Source organism: Rhagoletis pomonella, unplaced genomic scaffold, assembly GCF_013731165.1.
Source record: "Rhagoletis pomonella isolate Grant_MI unplaced genomic scaffold, Rhpom_1.0 Rhpom_scaffold_00002, whole genome shotgun sequence".
NCBI lineage: Eukaryota > Metazoa > Arthropoda > Insecta > Diptera > Tephritidae > Rhagoletis > Rhagoletis pomonella.
This window is the reverse complement of record NW_023458556.1, coordinates 11,013,345-11,035,671: the sequence shown is the minus strand read 5'-3', so window position 1 is coordinate 11,035,671 and position 22,327 is coordinate 11,013,345. Positions and strand designations below refer to the sequence as shown.

The 22,327-nt window shown below is 37.4% G+C and overlaps 4 protein-coding genes across 11 annotated transcripts in view; 2 read left to right on the top strand and 2 right to left on the bottom strand.

Moving 5' to 3' along the window:
- The window catches only part of LOC118733085 (zinc metalloproteinase nas-13-like), a 157,492-nt gene extending 152,768 nt beyond the window's left edge, over window positions 1-4,724 (top strand). Inside the window, exons 1-5 of one of the 2 annotated variants that reach the window (XM_036462289.1) lie at window positions 989-1,546; window positions 1,669-1,842; window positions 3,903-4,063; window positions 4,153-4,428; window positions 4,490-4,724. In XM_036462289.1, the coding sequence (XP_036318182.1) occupies window positions 1,396-1,546; window positions 1,669-1,842; window positions 3,903-4,063; window positions 4,153-4,428; window positions 4,490-4,699 (972 nt within the window). In that variant the 5' untranslated portion in view covers window positions 989-1,395 and the 3' untranslated portion in view covers window positions 4,700-4,724. Of the gene's footprint in view, window positions 1-988; window positions 1,547-1,668; window positions 1,843-3,902; window positions 4,064-4,152; window positions 4,429-4,489 lie in introns of those variants that run through there. The other variant, XM_036462288.1, reaches the window with a different exon arrangement.
- LOC118733082 (serine/threonine-protein kinase fused-like) lies at window positions 4,615-8,094 on the bottom strand. The gene is made up of 9 exons (XM_036462281.1): window positions 7,741-8,094; window positions 7,081-7,665; window positions 6,861-7,021; window positions 6,121-6,789; window positions 5,916-6,066; window positions 5,699-5,827; window positions 5,346-5,628; window positions 4,991-5,283; window positions 4,615-4,895 (listed from the first exon to the last, which is right to left on the bottom strand). The coding sequence occupies exons 1-9, from the start codon at window positions 7,849-7,851 to the stop codon at window positions 4,845-4,847; spliced, it is 2,433 nt and encodes an 810-aa protein (XP_036318174.1). The 5' UTR covers window positions 7,852-8,094; the 3' UTR covers window positions 4,615-4,844.
- Window positions 8,095-9,736: 1,642 nt separating this feature from the next.
- On the top strand, window positions 9,737-12,441 carry LOC118733079. 6 transcript variants are annotated; one of them, XM_036462275.1, is made up of 8 exons: window positions 9,737-9,936; window positions 10,009-10,169; window positions 10,285-10,691; window positions 10,756-10,938; window positions 11,020-11,410; window positions 11,493-11,673; window positions 11,739-11,941; window positions 12,012-12,441. In XM_036462275.1, exons 4-8 carry the CDS (start codon window positions 10,763-10,765, stop codon window positions 12,312-12,314), a joined length of 1,254 nt encoding a protein of 417 aa, XP_036318168.1. In that variant the 5' UTR covers window positions 9,737-9,936; window positions 10,009-10,169; window positions 10,285-10,691; window positions 10,756-10,762; the 3' UTR covers window positions 12,315-12,441. The 6 variants fall into 6 exon arrangements, with proteins under 6 accessions (XP_036318168.1, XP_036318170.1, XP_036318169.1 ...); XM_036462277.1 differs by lacking the exon at window positions 10,285-10,691 and having other exon boundaries at window positions 10,037-10,169; XM_036462276.1 differs by lacking the exon at window positions 10,285-10,691 and having other exon boundaries at window positions 10,012-10,169.
- A 2,077-nt stretch (window positions 12,442-14,518) lies between these two features.
- Window positions 14,519-21,205, bottom strand: LOC118733078 (chitooligosaccharidolytic beta-N-acetylglucosaminidase-like). 2 transcript variants are annotated; one of them, XM_036462273.1, is made up of 7 exons: window positions 20,903-21,205; window positions 18,097-18,230; window positions 17,107-17,507; window positions 16,933-17,026; window positions 16,613-16,831; window positions 14,806-15,611; window positions 14,519-14,743 (listed from the first exon to the last, which is right to left on the bottom strand). In XM_036462273.1, exons 2-7 carry the CDS (start codon window positions 18,174-18,176, stop codon window positions 14,562-14,564), a joined length of 1,782 nt encoding a protein of 593 aa, XP_036318166.1. In that variant the 5' UTR covers window positions 18,177-18,230; window positions 20,903-21,205; the 3' UTR covers window positions 14,519-14,561. The 2 variants fall into 2 exon arrangements, with proteins under 2 accessions (XP_036318166.1, XP_036318165.1); XM_036462272.1 differs by having other exon boundaries at window positions 14,562-14,743; window positions 18,097-18,209.
- Window positions 21,206-22,327: the final 1,122 nt, after the last annotated feature.

Sequence of the window (22,327 nt, the reverse complement as noted above, 5' to 3'; positions counted from 1 at the left end):
TTTGAGAGTGCTAACCTCCTCCTCTTCTTGTTTGGCGCTGTAACCGCCTAAGCGATCCTGGGCGAGTTCAAAAAAAGCACGCCAGTAGTTTCTCTTCTATGCCAGCTGTAGCCAATTGGAAATGGCAATTGAAGCCAAGTTCTTATCCACTTGGTCTTTCCATCGCAGAGGAGGCCTTCATCTTCTTTTGTTACCAGCATCGCGACCCGCGCTGTTTACTTTCAGAGCTGGATCGTTCTGTCCATTCGTACGATATGGCCGAGCCAGTGGATCCGCTGTATTTCTTTTAATCCGCCGCACAGCTCATCGCCAGATGTTTCCGTTGCTTTAGCCGAGTAGGCTGGCGTTTTAATTGCCCAATGATGATTGCCCGTGCCATTATATCGGCTGCCTTACCACTCGCCCACGCAAACAGGACCGTAGATCTTACGTTGAATAAGTTTATTCGAAATGTCACTAAGATTTCTGATTTCTGCTGTTATTTATGGCAGAAATGCATTCGGAGGTTTGCCATTGCCTGCCGAGAGACGACCGCTGTTAAGAAAAAAACTTTTTTTATATATTTTTTGCGATGTTGCTTTGACCAGGCGTCGCGGAGTGACGGTTTACGGGATGCTATTTTTGTGTGTGCTCCCTGATTGCTCGTTTAGGAGGCAAAAGGGATTACTCGCCCTCCTAGGACATACAATGTTAAAGAGAGTATACAAAATTACATGGTTATACACCGAAGCATAGGGAGCAATGGGTAGTATTCGTATACTCCCAAGGGAGTACTCGACGAGCAATCGTACGATGCTCCCAAGTTCTACTGGGTATGAACATACATATACATATGTATTATTAAACGTGCGATATGCCGAACTCACTACTTAACTCACTCCCAAGGTACGCCAAACTCAAACGCACTTTATAAGCAATGCACGACACTATTTTATAACCTCAAAATCTAATTCCCATCGTCCACACACCAATGCAAATGACCAATCAAAAGCAATCGAAATCGAAAAATTCTAAACGTGCGCCCAACTTTTTGCATAAATTACTCAATTTCAATAAATGAAATCAGAAATTTCCTAGCCGACCACCACACTGCTTCGGCATTTATTCTGAACGGCAGTCGCATACTCACCACCCACACACCCATATACATACATACATACATACTTGGATGTTTGCTATGTGAAACTGAAAATTGATTTTGTCGATTCGAATAATTGAAACACCGCAATTGTGGGCGTTTCACTTCACTTTCTTCGGTGCGTAAATGAAGTGTAAAGTCGAACGCATAAAAGATTTGTCATTCGCCGCGAACAGCCGTGAAATTACGCTTTCAGTAGTGCAAAATTTTTTAAATGAAATATTTTCATAGACTAAATACTATTTAGTTGGTAAAAAATGCTTAAACATTACTTAATAATTTTAATTTTTGGCGCTAACCTTTGCTCATACTGGAGCATGATGGCGCAGACGCTGAAAGTATTTCGACCAGCAGTACCGCCACCGCCACGCTGGGGTGCCAACATGCAAATGCTGCGGCGTCACAACAGTATGTGGTAACTATGGGAAGACAAACGCAATTATAAGAAATGAATATCCAGTATTATTGAAATTTAAGGAAACATTTTTTTGAAGTTAAGTTGAAAGCCCAAAAATTTGTTTACATTATAGATGCTGCTTTTGAATTTTGGACAGAGGATAGTGACACAAATCTCTGGGAGCACTGCGGTCTATTCGAGGGCGATATTATGCTGCACCGCGATTGGTTGCGAAATGGTTTATTACGCGAGAAGTTTACCTGGCCAGATGCGACTGTGCCATTCTATATTGATAGTAATGACTTTAGTGAGTATATTGGTACATACATACGAAAAATTTTAATTGAATCCAAGTGGGAATCTAAAAACAGCAAAATGTGAATTGCAAGTGACAGAGAAATTAGGCAGACAAAGCTGTGCAATACAATTTAAAATTCTCTACATAGTATGTAGGTAGATACGTATAAATCATGGTGGAATTATTCTAAATGAAGTAATTATAGCGGGAAGCGAGATTTTGACACAGCCTTATTTGAAAATTTGCCTTGAAAATTTGGCTATAAGGCAGCCGAATGCCAGAAAATAAAGCGAGAAAGCTGTTTTATTAATTCACCTGTCTATTGCACTATGAATACTACATTGTATTACCTTTTGGGTGTATGTACATATGTATGTATATCAAAAGTGATTACTATACAAAAGACTTAAGCAACGAACTTGAAACACGAAAATCCTACTAATAGGTATTATTATTGGTCTTTCACGCTAAAACGACTAGACATATTTCAATGGAATTTGGCACACAGATAGTTTATGACCTGGATTAACATTTTAGATATTTTTTAAGATAGTGGCAACCTTGAATTGGTGAATTGTTTGATATGAGAACCAAATCAACAGAGGTTTGAGAAAGTTTCATTTCGGAAAGATTTCTGCGGAGGACTCCACCTGTTTGGGAATTCTAAATCATTTAATTTAGCATGTTAAATTAAACAATGTAATATGGGTTTCAAAGGAGTAAGCTTTATTTCTAAGATATTTCCAAAGAGGGCTGCCACCTATTTAGGAAGTCAAAATTAATTTAATCAATTCAATTAAATATTTTATATGAGCATCAAAGGAGAGAGGTCTAAGAAAGCTCTATTTTGGAAATATTTTTGATGAAGGTTGCCACCTGATTAGAAATTCAAAATCAATTTAATTAACAAGTTAATTTAAATATTTTAAAATGGTCTAAGCTTCATTTGGAAATATTTTTGAAGAGGGATGTCTCCTGCTTTTGCATCTGCTATAAGCTCTCCATTAACATCGTGTTGGGGCTTCCAGCGTTCTTTAGGCAGAAGTGGCTGATATCAAAGAGGTGTGGCAAACACTGCTCAAGAATGTGACGTTAGTAAGTGAGGTATGCATCTATTCTAGCGCTGGGACTATCCCTATATTCGGATATCCGTTCATGTATATCGATAAGATCCGGTAAATATGCGTTAATTTTATTATCCGGATATTCTAAACAGTATGATTAACTGATTCGTAAAATTGTTCTCGAAATTATTGAATCTATTAAGTAATAATACCCCTATTCGAATAACCGAATTATCGGGATAGTCACAAAATACGGAGAGAACTCCCAACAAATTTACTCTAATAGCCAACCGGTAATCAGAGCACTCTGTTGTGTAACTGATAGTGCGCTCAAAACTGACTAGGAAGTGTCTGTAACCTCTCTCCCAACTGCGTTGGAATAGTTTTCAATTAAACTTTTGTGAGTACGAGGCCATAGGGACTTTGGCCCTTGCCCTTGAAATGATTTCCCCCGAGCAGAAGGCTATCGATTATCTGTGGTTCACTCGTGATTAGTTTTAAGCTCGCAAGGTTCTTCTGCTCCAGGGTGAATTGGGAACGATCAAGGAAGCTTCTTATGCCTGCAAAGCCACATCTCTCGGTTTTGGTGGGGGTTCTGAGAGGAGAGTGTCCGATCGGAATTCACGAGTTTAGATTCACATCTTCTTGGCACACACATTTTAGTCGGCCCTCAGAAGCCCTCAGGTATTCATATTAGCCTTCTCCATAAATCGAAATTGACTCATCAATCCCTATAAAGTTAAAGTGTGTTCCCAACTGGTGACGACCACCTAGCCTAGCCTAAGCAGACCTAACCCAACATACATTGTTTAGTTTCGCATACAAAATTGGAAACAGGAAGAGCTCGATTTCACTTAAAAAAAAATCTGGAAGCACTAAGAGGAAAAAAGTTAAATTCTCGGATTAAGCAAAAAATTTAAAAAATAAGACATATAAATAAACATAGACATTTGAATAACACAATTTTCACACATAAATTACGTTTATCACTCCACTACCCCACAGATCAAACGCAGATGATGGTAATTTTGGTGGCTTTCAAGGAATACCATGAAAAAACTTGCATCCGTTTTCGTCCCTACGAAAAAGGCGATACCAATTGGATAGTATTTAAAGGCAACTATTCCGGCTGTTGGTCCAGCGTTGGGCGTCGACAAGGAGGACAGGTTTATACATTACTTCAAAATGATTTTAAAATACAATTTTATCTGGCTCAGTCAAAAAAAATTTGCATTCATATATTATTAACCTATAGGTTCTCAACCTCAATACGCCACGTTGCGTTACGCATGGTGTCATTGTGCACGAATTGCTGCACGCACTGGGCTTCTATCACCAGCAGAGCTCGACTGAACGCGATGAATATGTTAAAATCAATTGGGAGAATATACTCGATGGACATGCGCATAATTTTAATAAATATGCGCGTACACACATAACAAATTTCGGCGTTGAATATGACTATCAGAGTGTTATGCATTACAGTTCGAAAGCGTTCACGAAAAATGGCAAGCCAACCATAGAGCCATTGGTAAATGCTTAAGTTTTATATTGTATACATATTTTCCATTGCCTCTGACAATCTTTTTTAGGATCCCTATGCTTCGTTGGGTCAACGCAAGGGTCTCTCTAAGAAGGATGTTTCAAAGTTGAATGAGATGTACAAAGACGACTGCAATGTTGATTACTTGTTTAGTTTTGATCAACTGGGCTCATATTTAGATGAACTTTTAGGTTATTTTCAAAACAGTTTATTCAGTCGAAATAGTCCAGAGGAACATACAAAAAAGTTAAGGAAGTAAATTCAATGTAAATTCGTACATTTTGTCGCATATGGGAATTATAAAAATTACTGTAAAAAATATATAAAATATAGAAAGATGTAACTTAAACTAAAATCTCAATTCTTTTTTGATCGAGGCGCAGTTTATGCCTCTTATCTGTATTTTAACCGTAGAAAGTAAAGTGTCGCAATTCTTCCAAGGTACTTTCGGCGATCTGTGGTTAAAAAAAAAAATAAAGATTTTAAAAATGTATTCATCCGAAAAAAACTTAAGAAAATCTTGCGCAGGCCGTTGCAGTTTTAAGCTCACCTCTCGCAATTCCAGATTGTCATCGTCTGCTAACTCTTCAATTGCTTTTTTTATATCTGTACACCAAACACTTTGTAAACCGCGCAGACTAAAGCGCGCCAGCAAGCGAAAAAGCATACACATGCGCATGCGTATCAAGTCATCAGCATTGCCAAGCAACGCCACCATATTTAATTTGCTGTTGAATATGACTTTTTCCACCAAATCCGCATTTTCTGGCAACTCACGCAATACGCATATTAGCAGACCCAATATATTAGTCGAAATGCGCACAGCGTTCGCGTTTCGGAAATCTGAAAACCAAGCGTTTGTAGCCAGTATGTACGTACTGTAAATATATTGCTGTTCTACCTACCATGTTGCAACAAATTAATCAGCAATTCATTCGCTGCCAAAATGGCAACTGCATCACAAAACTGCGAGAGAAATTGCTGCTTCAAATGCACTAGATGACATATCAATTCGTACAGACGCGAAATGGTGCGTATTTCTTCGCAATTAAGTTCAGCCATGGAACGCACTGCACGCCCTCCATGTGAATGCGTCAACGAGGCGCTCGAATCGCCGGTGCCTTTGTGATAAATCAGCAATTTAGAAGCATACATGAGATTTGGGACGAGCTTTACGTCGATATAAACCTTATAGCAATGCGAAAATTATTTAAACTTTACTTAGAACGGTGCGAGTATAGTATGAATATAGGCTTACATTTTGTATTAACTCAATAACGCATGGAGACTCATCAGATACAAAGGGCAACGATAAGAGCTGTGCAACGCTATCCACCACTTTAGGTATAGCTTTTGAATTGCGTAACGGCGCCACTATGATGCTTACCTAAAGAGAAGGGAGGTGAAATGATCAGCAGAAAAAATAACGGTAGGTTTAAGCTACATTTTTTCAATCAAACGATAAATGTATTTACCAAATTGTGTTGCTTCAACGAGTCCATTTCACCGTCCAGCACTTCCTGCATTGTGCGATTTAAAAACGCCAACCACTCATCATTTTCAATAGGCGGACTTTGCGACTCGTCACATGAATCCCAGCCAGGAAGCAGACATGGTGGTGAATTTCTATAAAAGGTTCTTTTAACATATTAAATTTTCGTTATTTTAAAAGTTGTATACCCAGTGCTGCGCTTCTCATCTGCCGAATGCATTATACTCTTGTTACACTTTTGTTCTTTTTCCTTATCCTTATCTTTATCTCTGCGCTCTACAGTTTTGCGTGGTTCGGAATCGAAGCCCTGTCCCAAGCGTAGCGAAAAATTATCCAAATTCTGACTAAGCTTACGTTTTTCCAAATCTTTGCTGCGCGATGCCTTAACATTTGTATTGGTAACCAAAGGTGTTTCTTGCAATTTGGTGCTTTCAGTTGGCGATTTTTTACTTTGCTGATGCGGCTGATGATGTGGCGGTGATGAATTTGTGTTTGCAGCATACATAAAATTATCGTTCATGTGATTGAGTATCATGTTTGTATTACCGCTGACAAAGCAGGTTTGCGAATTAATTACAGGCGCCGCAGCAGCAGCTTCCGTTACTATATTAAAATGAGGTATAATGATATCGACATCATGGTTTTTGATAACTGAAGTATTCTTATAGGATTGATCAGCAAATGGAACCGTAACATTGTTAATGTTCTCTTCAACATCTGTTTCGAGATTCTCAATATCGCTTGGCGGTATTGCATTGATACTGTCACGTGAGGAAGTCATATTTTCGTTTGTGCAAAGAGAAGCGTTTGCGAGGCTCATTGAGGCAACTTGCTTCGAGATATCGTCCGTTTTGGAGCTGGAAGTGCATGTAAGATAGTGTAATTTAGTAAAACAAGATATTCGATACGCGTTTAAAAATTATTCTACCGTTGGCTGCGAGAACATCTTGAGATCTTTTGTTTTTGTGGATTTGTGAATGGTGAATTGTTAGCCTTGATGCCCGAGATGAAGAGTTTGCCTTCGACAAACTGATGACAAAGTATTTCTGTCCACGATATGCGCAATGAGGGATCTTTTTCCAACAGACCCTGCAAATAAATTTATTTTAGTATAAAATGCGCACTAATATGTGACTTTTTTTAATTACCTGCAAAAAAGACCGGCAGTCGCTACTTAAAAAGGTTGGCCACTTCACCTCTTCATGTTTGATCAGCTTCACCAAGTGCAAGATAGATGTTGTGCAGAAAGGAGGCGCACCTGCCAGACATTCATATGATATACATCCCAGCGACCATAAGTCCGCTTGGTGATCGTAAGGTTGCTCAGCTAACAACTCTGGTGCCATGTACAACGGTGTACCTTTTATGGAAGTCAAAACGTGTGTGCCCATAGTCATGTTGCGTGCCAAACCAAAGTCGCACAACTTGGCATGCAAATCCTCATTGAGCAATACATTTTGTGGTTTTAAATCTCTATGCAGTATACGATTCGAGTGCAGATAATAAAGCGCTGAAACTAAATGGCAAATGAGACGCTGCGCTTTATCCTCTGGCACAGCACCGTGTCGTGCAAGATACCGATGCAGGTCGATGGGGGCGAATTCTGTTACAACAATCAAATCGTTCTTTGTTTCGAATGACTCCAACATTTCAATGACATTTGTGTGCTTAAGATGCGCTTGTATTTCACATTCGCGACGGAGATTCTTTAGCTCGCGGCTGCTGCGACCACGCTTTAAAGATTTACAATTTTTGTATATGTATTAACGTCTGTTTACTGCATAAAGGATTTGGCTAATTCTACTTACCTTAGATATCACCTTAATTGCTACTACTTGTGCATCCTCTTTGCGTATAGCTTTGTATACGCGCCCAAAAGAGCCCTCGCCTATCAGCGAATTTACAGTATAGCGATTCATTACAACAGCCAAACTTGTAGTCTATTGTCGATATTAAAACGAATGAAATTCTATTTTTTAGTGTTTTATTTTAAATGTAATACAATAAAGTGACTACATAGTTAAGCAAAAAGTTTCTTATATTTTTTTAACAAATTAATTTATTAAAGCCGACAACGATTATAAAGACAGTACACAGGATTATTAATTTTGCAAAAAGAATTATCAAAACAAAACGTATACTTGTTGCTCTACGTTTACGTGAACAGCTGGCCGGCTGATGCGTTAATTCAAACCAGTGTTGGCAGGTTGTTTTAGTACGTTTTGTTTTAAACTTTTAGCAACCCTGTGCAAACATTCTCAGCCAGTGCTGCCAAGCTTTTGCTTTCCCTGGGAATCAGTACGGAAACTTGAAGCTTGTAGCCATCGTACAGTTTCCTAAATAAAAACACTATCAGCTGAGATCACCTGTTTTTTGGCAGTTGCTCTTTTCTATTACAATTTCTTTGATTTCTATTACAATTTCTCCCATTTCCATAACAATTTATTCAAAATACACTAACACATTGAACCAAAAACACCAATATACAAACCAAAAACGCACCTACAGCCCATGATTTAATAATTAAAGGTTTGCTCATTAGTGACATTCGAGTTTTGACACTCCCTTAGCTCACTTACAAAAGCTTTTCACACACACACGAACCCACACACAGTGCCTTGTTAATAAAGCCGATTTTTTCAAGAGATAGCGTAAAAACTGATTTTTGGGCAAACCTTTTATTATTGAATCATGCCTACAGCTGATTGTTTTTGGGTGGGATTGACAACCTACCAATCAATCTTGGTTGTTTGGTACAAACACAGGGTTGCATATCTCTATTTAAATGGCCATTTAAGTGCAAATTAAATGCATGATCTGAAAACGATTAGAAGAAGTTAATCAACAATCTCTTCTTAAATAGGCTATCTGAAATTGGGCCTAAGCTACTCGAGTTTCCGTGTTTGAACGCAGACTAAGCTGTCTCTAGTCACTAACAGGTCTATTCTGCGCTGGTAATACAAATTTTGTAACCGGTAAATAAAGTTCCTGTAAATTTTTAAACCCTTTTCGCATTCTGTGTACTCTTGTAACCGGTAAATTTATATACTCGTATCTAAGGGTGGGTAACTCTGTAAATTTTGGTGTGCTGACTCAGTAACTCCAACTCACTTTAATGAGTCAGCACAGAGAGCTGGCACAAGTGTGCTATCGCACAATTGGTATATGCATCGAAATTATTGACGATGTTAGTAACCGAAATCGATTTAGAAAAGGTTATCCTTAGCTTCTATTCGTAGCTGGCCGGGAAAATTTTAGAAAGCTGATTTCAACTGGTGAGTTCATTTGCGAATAAATGCCCTACTTAGTTTTGCTTGAGAGTTGTCACATAAGAATCTGTTAAATGGGCTATGCATGTAAGCGGTTACCCAACGCATAGCACTTCACATGTAGAATTCTGTTTGGTTTTGACTTTTACGTAAAAAGGGTATAGCAGTGCAAGTATGCATAACTGGGCTATTCACCTAGCTTCTTGTTAAATTTGGTAGTCGTATATTCAACTGATGGTAAGTCTCGTGATGCCATCTATTATGGTACTTTTTGGAAGATCGTATTGTGTGAATGTGTCAGCTCATCAATTGAGTTACCACATCGACACAGTTCTAAACAATGCAGCCGAACCGAGCTATGCTAGTGTCAGCACATCAACTGAGTTACCATATCGACACTGAAGCACACTGAGCTATACATTGTCAGCACATAAACTGAGTTACTGAGTTACAAATTTTTTCAGAGGTGAGTCTGAGCGTGCGGCACATTTCTAAGAGTCAGCACAGTAACTCAGCACAGTGCTGAGTTACCCACCTCTACTCGTATCGTTTCATACCTAACCGGGACTTTTGTTATCAATCAAGTTGGATGGTTTTATTTTTGATAAGTAAATTATCTCCGTTGTCCGTTGGTTGCAAATATCTTTGTAGACACACATAATCGCAAATCAACTAATAGAAAGAACATGATGAAGTGACAAAGAAATCATTTTAAGTGCATCGCGACAAATAACTGTATGTATGTATGCAACTGCATGCAAATGTATGTAATTCTGATGTTTTCTAATCATTAATTAAACATAACAGTAGAAACTGACGTGGCCGTCAATTCTAGCAATTCCTAATAGCATACGAGTGTGTGGCGTTATGATCATTGCTTTTATAAGCTGAACGCTGGGTAATTCGGTGCATAGTCTGATTACGTACAGGTTTAGAAGAGCATTACCGGACGTGGAGGTTGACACTAGGTAAATATGTAAATAATATAAAAGATTGGCGCTTACATTCACACAAAGTGTGAACCAAAATCAATCACGCGCCCATCTCAAGTGCATTATATTAAAACCAGCCTCCCCACTATAGTTAATATGCCGTACTAACGCAGATATTGGGTTGGCTTTCCACTAAGGGCAGTCGTTAAAGGGGCGGTGGGCGAAGGGGGAGTGGGCGTGGCATCTCCAACCACCCTTTTTGGAGAGGACATGAACCGCCATTGACAAAAATGTCACCCCCGACGTAGGCCCCCTATGGTTCCCTTGGGATCCCTTAGAAAAATGGCAAAAAATTACAAGTTTCCCCCAGATATATTTCTGTGAAGGCTAAATAATAAAAAAATTCACACAACCATAACTCACAAACAGAGGTCAAAAATATCCATCCCCAATTTGAAAGTATCGTAAAATAACCGTCAATAGTTAAGAGAAAAAATAACCCACAAAACAGAACAGGTGGTTTATGCGGAGCCATTCAAATTATTAATTTTGTCTTGTGTAAATATTAAAGTATAAAGTACATACATATTTAGAAAGTTTAATTAACTATTTTTCTTTATAGCGCAAATATGAGTTTATCAGATATTTCGAGCAAATTCACTGAAAAAACTTTGGACGAAATTGTCCAAAAGGCAGGTGGTACCAAACACACTTCCTACAAATTTGGGCCAGGTTTCAAGAAGGGCGATTCTTATCTAAGCAAAGTGTTTCGGCTCACTGTTGACGGCGTTAATGAGAAAAATGGGTACATACACAAATTACTTATTTTAAACTTAAAACTAGTTTTTTGTTAATAACTAAAAAAAAACAATTATCATTATTTCAGCTCGGTCCTTGATCTCCATCTCATTTGCAAAGGTATGCCCGACAACGTCGCACGCAGAAAAGTATTTCATTCCGCCGACTTCTTTCGCAATGAAATAAACTTCTACACAAAGGTTGTCCCTGCCTGGGAGGCTTTCCAAGCTCGTCGCAAGCCCGCAAATCCTTTTACCGAATATCCAAGATGTTTTGCATCACATTGTGATGGCGAAAACGATTTCATTGCACTAGAAAATGTCAGTTTCCGAGGTTATGGTGCACCAAACAGACAAGATTATATTTCATTGGAAGATGCTTTGTTGACAATGCGAACATTGGGTCGATTTCACGGTATTTCTTTGGCTTTCCGCGCTTTGGAACCAGAAAACTTTGAGGCGGCAGCAAAAGGTTTGGAGGTAAGAGACGTAATTGTAAATCATTTTCTTAAAATGAAACAAAGTTACTATTCTACTCCTCTTAAAACGTTCAACTTTTCAGGAAACCTACTACAATGAAGGTAAACGTTCCTGGTACATTGGCTTTCTTGGTTTAGCCTGCAATGTAGCCAAAGATGCTATTGAAAAAACCTATCCCGGCACTAAATACGAAACTATAGCTGCTAAATTTTTACAACCTACACCGCTGTATGACGATCTTATCAAGCTCGTATCTGCAGATTGTATGTGAAAATGATTCTTTAGAATTTAGATTTGAAGTTTATTCTTTTCGTAAAAAAATTTCCAGCTCCCTTAGCTGCTATTGGACATGGCGATTGTTGGACGCCAAATTTCTTAACTCGTTACTCAAAAGACAATAGTCCAGAGGCAATTATAATAATTGATTTTCAATTGGCGCGTCGAGCTTCTATCGCTTTAGATATATCATTCTTCATATACTCTTGTACAAGTGAGGAGCTGCGGGCGAGGCACTATGAACAGCTATTGAAAGTAAAAAAAAAAAAACTTATTCGATTTCCCTTTACTCAATATCAATACATCCCTTTTATACCACTTTCAGGAATACCACCAAAGTGCTTCTGCACTCATCGCCGACTTAGGCGCTGATGTGTCAACTGTTTTGAGTTGGCAAGCATTTCAAAATGAGCTGCAACATTTTGCTCGCTTCGGTTGTGGCATGGGTATTGAGTCACTGCCCATGTCACTTATCGAAGATGATGAAGTCGCCGATTTGGATGATATGAAGGAGGATGCGGTGCTCACTGATGTTTGGAACATCAAACCGTTCAAGGAGCAAAGAAAGCGCGAACGTATTGCACAGATATTCAAACATGCCATCGATCAAAGCTATATAAAGAATTAAAGTCACAATAAGTACAATAAAATTGCCTATACATATATTTTTAGTCAAAAATTGTAACATTCATTTTTATTTTTAATATTACTATATGCGAATTTAAATAAATACATTTCTGTACATATTTTAAAACTCCTACCGTTATTCAGAAAATACTTTCTATTTAACTACATCGGCCATTAAACGTTCTGCCAGCACAAATCATATATGCCTTAGTAGACTGAATAGTTTGGGTTTGGTCGGTACACTCGAAATAATATGACTATTTATAGTAAATTTATTAAATCAAAAACTGTTTGAAAGAAAAAAATCTTATATTTTCACTTAAGTTAACTGCTTACGACTAATATTTGATTTAAATTGAATTCTTTTATATTCCTTGAAATCTATTTTGTTTTAGTTCACTTTGGATGCGTTTCTTTATACACTCCAGATAATCCCATTTCACAGCCAGAATAAACAGAATGCGTTTGAAATATACGTTAACATATCATAAGGAACGTTCTAAATAATAAGTAAACAAACAAGTTTATTCCAAAGGTTCAGAAGGAATAAAGAAATACAGCCGTTATTTACTTTTATAAAATTTTTGCAAAGATTGGAAATAACAATTATCAACTTAAAGTATTCACATAATAACATCTCTCAGGAGGAAATTGTGTTATCAATAACTTTTATAGTCTATGATATTTCGTCGTACGAGTATTGCCTTCAAGTATAAATGAAATAAACTATTACCACGGTAGAGTACCTTTTCCGACTGGGTTGACTCTCACTTTCACCTGCAGGCGGTTGTTCGATGATAGCCTTCTTTTGCAACCGAATAGCGAAACGACATTACAAACGTAAAACGTTAAACGTAAAATTTTAAACACCGCGATGGCTACTCCATCTCTATAATAAGCCTGCCTTACTGCGAACAAATATTCCCAAAAAGTATAAAGACGAAAGGTAAAGACAACGTCGCCCTTACATTTGGCCGCAATTCATTGCACAGCCTAAAAGATATAAAGCTTCGCCGCAGTGTGCTGCGGAAAGCACGTATGTAAACTCCCTCCCAAGACACGCCAATGTGCTTTACAACGGAAGAGACGCAAGCCGCTGTCAACAATGCTCAGACGTCAGGCCCACTAGGAATCTCCATGCATAAGCTGAAAAAGCTAGGACCTGCGGAAGTCGAGTACATAACCGCCGCTTTCAACTTTTGCCCGTCCACCCTGATCATCCCTGAGATATTGAAAATTGGTAGGATCATTCCCATTTTTAAGCCAGGGAAGATGGCGGGTGCAGAAGATTCGTATAGACCCATCTGCCTCCTATACCCAGCGACAAAAACAATGGAAGCAGCACTCCTCAGTCTGACGAATCAAGTGAACACCAGCATGCATTCCGAAAAATGCACAGCATTGAGCGCCATCACCGCACAGATAAACGAGGGTCTGAAACAACGTCGACCAGGTAATAGAATAATAGTGGATAACCAACTATTTGTTTCAAGCAGTTAAATTCAGCAACAACAAGTCTAAGCCGCGTAGAGTTCCTAGACCGAGGAGATTAGGCTCGAACTAGACGTTGATGGCGCCAAAATACCGACAGTCAACCACCTGGAAATTCACTTGTAACAAACTGTGAGCCGGGAACTAAGTCCTCAAGTCGCTAGCCGGAAGCACCTAAAGAATCGACTAGAAGACTCTGTTCACAACTTACAAAGAGATCCTCCGGTCGGTCGCAAGCTTCGCAGCGCCAGTGTTGGCAGAACACAACATAATGTGCTCGATGTCATCGCAGGAACCACGCTTTGCTACGAAGCGATCCCTGACCCCGGAAACCTTATGAACTGCGCCCGCTTTCTTGGCCTCAGGCTTGCAGAGGCGGAGGATGAAGATGACTCATAATGGAACCCCGCAGGGTTGAGAACTGCATATGTATGTAAATGTACAACACGCCATCGATCTAGGCTATATCAAAACACTAGTCACAGAACGTACTTGTGAGCAATCATATCCAAGCATATTAAGGGCCGGTTGTTCAATGTCTGATTAGCACAAATCGGAGGTAGAAGCTCCGGTTAAGCACAACTACTGCTTTATCGATCACATGTTACATGCATGATGTCGAAATCGTCGATAGTGTAGTGGTAGTGATAACCAGACATTGAACAACCGGCCCTAAGTATGTTAAAAAGAATAACTGTTTTATTTTTTCTTACCAATATACAATTTTAAATAATTCTTCATACATATATATATATATCTAAAAACACTGACCCTCATTCAGCACACACCATTTCGGTACTACCGCGTCAGCTTTGATGCCTCGTGATATAAGACGTTCTCGGTAACGCAAAAATCGTGTTTGCACCAGTAGGCTGGATAGTTTCGGATTCGCCCACAGTCGCTCAGCTGCGGCACCAGTGCGCGGCCAAGTGCGTGATTCTTTTGTCAAAACAAACAAAATTATTACTGCTTACCTCGAATGTATTTTCACATCCACTTACCTATAGAACTTTGATCCACAAACTCACTCCACATGCACACCTCACCGCCCAATACCAAAGGATGCACTTCCATGCGATTGTCATAGACAGTTTTCCAATTGTAGTAGCTTGTGCGACCCCAAAAACCATGATCCAAATACCAGGCATTCTTCGTAGATACTATAAGGCGATATCCCTTCAACAGTAAATCGTTGTTCAGAGTTTTATCTGACTCTACCCACGTCTGTATGATGAAACGTTCTTTTGGCAAATGTTCGGCTATAATGCCGGGGTCGGTTAAATGACTGGACCAAAGTATAACCGATTTAGGTACTGCAATACGTGGATATTGCCGTTGTGTTACATTGTCCCACGAGTCTAGGTTCTTGCGATGAAACTCCGACCATACCTTGTAAAAGCTGCGCAAACTTAAATCATAGCCTGTCTTAAGCATACTTCGCGTTATTTCCGCGGTACTATTCCAGCAGGGTATAAATACTTCGTCGCCACCCATATGTATGGTCTCTTCCGGTGCATTCACCTCAGCGAGATCTTCATAAATTTCCTTCATTATGCCATACATATTCTCGTTAAGTGGATTTAATTGGCCGCATGGCGGCTCGATGCAATAGGAGCGCCAGGGCTGTTGGTTTACGCATACCGCCATGTTGCCAAGGCCTGACATGGGGCCCCACTGCCAACCATTGCCGGCATGTGAAGGCCCATCGATTTCGATAATGATGCGTATACCACGAAGGCGTGCATAGCGCACCATATTGTGGGTGTCGGTGCGAGAGTAAACCATGTCGGGTCGATAAGCACCAAATCTAGAGATGGAAACACGAAAATATGGGTACATAAATATATAAAATTAAATTTATTAAAATTTTTTTTTTGTTCGTTGTTTTTTATTTTAATTACTTTTTAGATTTTATTTTTTTGAGAAGAAAATATATTTTTTAATTTTACTTAATTTTTAGCTTATTTTATTTATTTTTTCTTTTTTTAATTAAATTTTCTTTTAAAAGTTATTATTTTAAAAAAGATGACATTTTTTACTTTCACTTAAGTTTTAGCAACTTAATTAGTTTAGTACTTAGAATTTATTGTTTTAAAGAGGAAAAATTTTTTTATAATCATTTAATTTTTAGAAAGTCACTTTATAAATTTTTTTCTTTGTTTTAATTTAAGTATTTTTTATTTTTATTTTTGATTGTTATTTGTGATAATATAAAAATATTAACAGCCCATTTCACGAAAGCAATTTAAGTGAATTTTTTTTTTAATTTTTTGAATTTTAATATGGAAATGGACAGAGAATTAAAAATCGTTTTCCATTTAAATTGCTGGTGAAACCGGCTGTAAGAATTTTTTATTTCATTTAACTTTTAGAATACTTATTGCTAACAGGCAAACAGAAAAACGCTCAGACGTCCTGGTTAGCAGATTTTTCAATTAGCCTTTCGAAAGCCAGAAAAGAACTTTCAGCATAGGCTTTTGTCTTTCGAAAGGCTTTGATGAGTTGTCAGAATTGGCCTGTTATTCATGTAAATTCATAAAATCGCTGAGTTATAGCTGTTCATGTCAAAATTTTGTAGAATTTTTGGGGATTTATAAAAAAATCAATTTGTTCAAATTCTGGTAGCGACCCCTAACTTTTTTTTTTAAATTGTGAAATGTTCGCGGTTTTTATTATTTTGAATCTGATTTTGATATTTTTATATTTTTGCTTAAGTATTTTGTAAATTTTTTGCAACCATTTTCATTGTTTGTTTTCATATTTACTTAACTTCATAATCATTGCATACTCTCATCTAAAATGACTTACTGCTGTAATTCTGGAACTCGGGTAATTTCCAGTGGAAAACTTTGGGTATCCACCACATGCCAGTGGAGGACATTCATCTTTGATGCCGCCATAGCATCCAGAGTTCTGCTAATCAGTTTCAATGGTACGTAATTTCGGGCAGTGTCCAAAAGTAGGCCTCGATGGGGGTAAATGGGTCTATCGCGGACACGAGCAGCTTTCACCAACAACAGACCATTGCTTTTTTATTAAAAAAAAGTAGCAAAAACATAGGTAAACATGTAAATAAATAAGTTAGTAGTATACGTATGTATGTATGTTTATATGTCTACTGCACCTACTCTATGCTGCCCGTTATAAGGTTGCTTATCGTCTCCAGCGCATGTCTCGCCCCGTACACTGTTTGCGCTTTGATTTCAACAAAAGTGGCCATTTCTGCTTGCAATAATTTTAGCATACATAAATATAAATATATTAGCTACTAGTTGATACTTTGTTTTTATTTTTATGCGCACCTGTTGTTCGTATAGTCAACGCATAGGTCTCATTTGTGTCCCAATCCAAAACCAGACTATTCGAACTCACTGTAATCTTTACTAGCACCTCTTTGCTGTCGGGCAGTGTACAATTTCGCACACACTCCTTCAGAATGTTGCTAAGGAAAATGCGATTCGATTCGCGCACATATTGCGTGCTAGCCGGATCGGGTGCAGCCACATTGAATCTCACCTTCCAGGGATCGAAACGTATGCGTTCGTTCGACAGGGTGCAGTCGCCGGTGGGCATTGGCCATATGCCACCATACTTGCCACACGAAAGCCGACAATCATTTTGGCTCTCAAAACGCTTGACATCTCCAATATTAGCCGCCTCATCGATGACACACAAATCAGTCGAAGTGCAAATCCATTTAGGGCTTTTCAAAGTAGAATTGTTTGGGAAGAAAGAGAATTTAAAACTTTAAGATAAGTCATTAACTGTTATAACTTGATGATTTAACTATTTTACTTTTTCTCATAATGTGAAAGCGGAAGCGAAAGTTTGAAAAAAATTAAGTGGTGAATTCTACAGGAAAAAAAATATATAAATTTTGTAACGTGGCCAGCGGTTTCTTCAGGCTTAAATATAATTCTCAAACAAAATGATACGTATGTTAAACTAGCTTTTGCGCAGAACGCTAAAACCAAAGTAGATAAGTCAGCATTGCTAAGCAGCGATTTCTTTGACAGATAATTTAGACTTAAAGTTATAAGTCCGAAAAATCCACTGGCCACATTACAAAAGTTTTATTTTCCCACAGAATCGACCTGTGTATGAACTTGAATTAAATTTTTATTTGAGAAATTTTGAAAGTGGGTAAACAAAAATTGTTTTATATTTACATACATACATATTTAGTTATTGAACAAAACGTGTTATATTTTCAGCAAGAAAAACTTTGCTTCGAAGTTTTTAAAATATTGGCTTATCAGTTTGCAATTTGCTTTGGCTCGGTATCTACAAACCTTGGGTTTTCCGTTTGCGCAATGACGACTAGGAACAACAGGACAATGGCCAATCTCAAAAACTCACTAGATATTGGCATCTTAATGCCCCTCTGTGTTTTTGATGCGTAGTACTTATGTATTTATTTTTTGTTCTTTAATTAAATCACACGAAGGATATATCGTCGATGTTTTTGCAAAACCGCCTATCTTACGGCACTCAAATTTTACAGGAGAGCGAAAAACCGGTTTATTCTTTAAAGGCATTGCCTTGAAAGGCGGTATTTTCTCTAGCTATTATTTTACGAATCTGTTGTTTTAATAACGATTTAACGATTTGTATGCATAAATCTCGATGGCTGGAGTTCAGGGTTACCAAATCTCATTTTTGCCACAGCGACGATCATCAGCGTAGCCAGAATGAAATTTAGGGGTGTGCTCGACCCTATTAAGCTGGCATTTCAGGGTACTATTTTATATATATATAAGGAAAATTTGAAAGTTAGGGGAGGGACTCGAGCACCCCCCTGCCCCTACCTGGCTACGCCCATGACGACGATTTAGGCAGTTTTGCAACTGGTCGATGGGCGGTTTTGCAAAAACATCGACGATATGTATTTTGTAAATTTTATTTGTATACATACATACATATGTCTATATTTATATATGTACCACTAATTATCTTATTAATACATGAGTTGAGCACTTTAGTTCTTTTGAGTGAACCGTTCAGTTGTAGTTCGTTCACATTAGTGAACTAGTTCTTTTGTTCATTTAGTTCATATAGTTATATATTCATATATTATTTAGTTCAACTGACGAATACATTTACATATCGACACCGTTCTGGAAGATCGACCTATCTCGGCAGCCAGTTCGAAAACGCGTTATCTCAACATATTTTCAATATATTTTCAGTTGAGATAGCACGTTCTTGAAAAGTTTTCTGAGATAGAGCGTTTTCGAACCAGAATAATTTTTGCCACGAAAGAGCTTCTCATAAAAAACCATAGTTGGGACGAAGGAGGCGTAAACGTCTGGTGTGATAATTTCAAGCCGCAATTTGTAAAATTTAATCAGCATCATAAGCACTCGATGTCATCAAATAAACTACTGGATTTCCTAGGGCATACCGAGGTGCTGTAAGGAGCAAAAAAGCGCAATAAATCTCCTGGTCGTAGTGCATTCTATATTTAGACTTCATATTCCGATTTAGCGGAAAATTTTATGTATAAAAAAGGGTGATAAAATGTCACAGATCGGATTTCTTGTCGAGAAGTGTAAATTTTTTTTTGCGTAACAGGAAAAAATTAGTTGAAAAATTACATCAAAATCAAAATTAAACACTCGGGTTTCCGATTTATGTTATTGCTAACAGTTTTATTGTAACTTAGGACATGGTTTCGGACTAGTAGTAAGTAGTATCATTGTATGAAAAATATGTAAAAAAAATTCGCGCTGATTCCAAAAATTTTACCTCTCAGAGCTAGCTTGCAATGAAAACGTAAATCGTTATTGTAATTTACAAAATTTCGAATGAGTTACTGTGGAAAAGTGAAATCAAAACTTTTTTTTTTTAAATCTATTGTTATTGAACCTTGTACCACGATTATGTTTATTAGGAAAAATGGAAAAAGCAACAAAGTCTAAGCGGTAGAAGTTATAGCTACTATTTTGGAGATCACAGCATCTCCTCATCAGACTTCTTTTTATAGACCTCAGGAGTGGTGCATAGCTCACCGGTTAGCGCTTCTGACTTTGCACATCGATGATGCGGGTTCGATCACTGCTGAAGTCTAGAAAAAGAAGTCTGATGAGGGCTGCTACCGCTTAGACTTTGTTCCTTTTTCCATTTTTCCTAATAAACATAATCGTGGTGCAAAGCCCAATAACAATATTACAATAAAGTGTTGACAAATACTAAGTCAAGTGGAAGCCCGCCTCCTATTTACCACATGTACGATTAGAAAACAAACTGTAGTCAATTTATGCTATGTAAACTGTACAAACTTGAATGAAAATATGCGTACATATATATTTAGCCTGTGGCCAATTGTTTGCAGTAAAATTTTTATAAGAAGTTATAAACCGCTTGCTCTTAACTCGTTAGCACTCAATACCTATGTAGTAATGTATGAATAAACACATCATGTTTGTATACATATTAATTTGCTTATGTATGTACATATGCACCAGCATACTTATGTTTTTAATTTACACGAATAATTATCACGATTAAATAATTAAAGGATAGATAAACTGGCAGTTGTCTCTCTTGCACCGCTCCCTTAGCAGTGGCACCGTGTTGCTTCTTTGCAAATTTACCTGAAAAAGTGTAGCTTTCATGTGAAATAGAATTATACGTTTTTGTACGCAATTTGTATGCATATTTGTATATGCATATAAAGTACATTTAACTGATGAAACAAAAATTGTTTTTAAATTTGATTTGATTTACATACTCATACTCATAATAATAATTTTATTTTAATTTTTAAGCCCTTTGGCAGTTTATATACCACTAAATAGCACATAAACACTTAATTCACGTAAATATCTTAATATTTGTTTTTCAATAAGTGCCTATTTTGCGTTCTTTTCTACTACCATTTTCACACCAAGGGATTTCATAATTCCCCTTTCTCTCTCCTTCGTAAATGCAACCTTTTGTAAGGGTGTGTCAAACCGCGGCTGTCAATAACTAACCTTTAATTATTAAATCACGAATAATTATCATATTTAACACTTCACAAATGCTACTGATTCGTATCACTTCTTGTTAGTGACAGTTTTTTCTCACATCTTTAAAAAAAAAATTTATCATTACATGGGTAAACAAATTTGTATATATGTAGATCACTTTTAAAATGTTATTGCATATTAAGTCGTGTAGGCCTCTCGGTGGATGTGCATTAATTAAACGCCAGACCGCCTATTGTTCCCAACCACCCACAAGATTCGATTCGCGCTCTCCAATCGCTGCCGCACGATCACCGAACAGTTACAATTGAAAGTTACTACTTGCTTGCCACTACTGAACGCACGCTCGATCACCAGCTTATATGTAGCAACCCATGCAATTCAAACCGCTGCAAAAGCTCAACTAAACGATTTGTTGTGCGCGCTATAAACCTAACTTACACGACCGATAGGCGACCGGCATGTTGATTTGCATGTTGTTGGGTGATTGAAGTATAAAAATGTAAGTATACATACATATGTACATATATACTATGTGGTATATACTAGTTACTTATGTATGCAGTACGATAAAATACGTATCGTGGGGACTATTGTGTCAGTTCTGCGGGAAAGAGCTTGAAATCAAAAGACACAATAAAATAAATACAAACATATTTACATACTTACCCAATAAACAATTTTTTTATATCTCAATTTGAGATGCATTTGAGTAGCAATCCATATCTCAAGTCTCAAACGTCAGTTCTCAAGTGCCTCTCAAATAACTGTTGATAGCGTTCGCAAACTAACCAATTAAAAGGCACTTTTTAAAATGGAATTTTCCTTCCAATTCAAATTGAGAAATATTTAATTCTTAGCTATTTATCAAATGTGAGTGGCACTGAAGTAGTTATTGGCAAAATAAAAAAGGACGATAAAATTTACTCTTAATTCTATCTTATATAAAAAGATTTTTATGTATAACTACCCTGCTTATGCTTTATTAAAAATATACGAATTAAAAAAATGCATTTAGTGGAAAAAAGTTTCCACAAGTTCTCCGATTCCGAGATTTATTGGGGTTTTTTCTTCACACAAATATTAAAATTTTTTTTTATTTGGATTTATGGGATTTTCAGTAGAGCATAAACCTTTTAATCTCACTTTTTATATAACATACATACATTTTCTTGTCAACAGAAAAATAGTATTTAATTTTAAGTAGGTCACTATCGATGCAGCAGACCATTTCTTTCTTCAGTTTTTAAATTTTAATGGCCGGCCAGTAGACCATATCGGCAGATCAATCACAAAAAGTCAAGATATTATTAAAAATTATTCGCTCAAATCAATAAATTAAAGGCTTTTCCATTCAGACTACCGATAGACTTCGAAATCTGCGCCAAAGAGTTGGAACGGAACGAAATACTAAACAAATTTTTCTCAAATGTTTCTCAGCCGTTCTTCAATTGATAACCAATGTTTGAGAAAAATTTGTTTGTTGGGTATACATACATATACATATTTACATATGTATTCCCTGTGTGGCAATTGGCGTAGTCGTATGTTT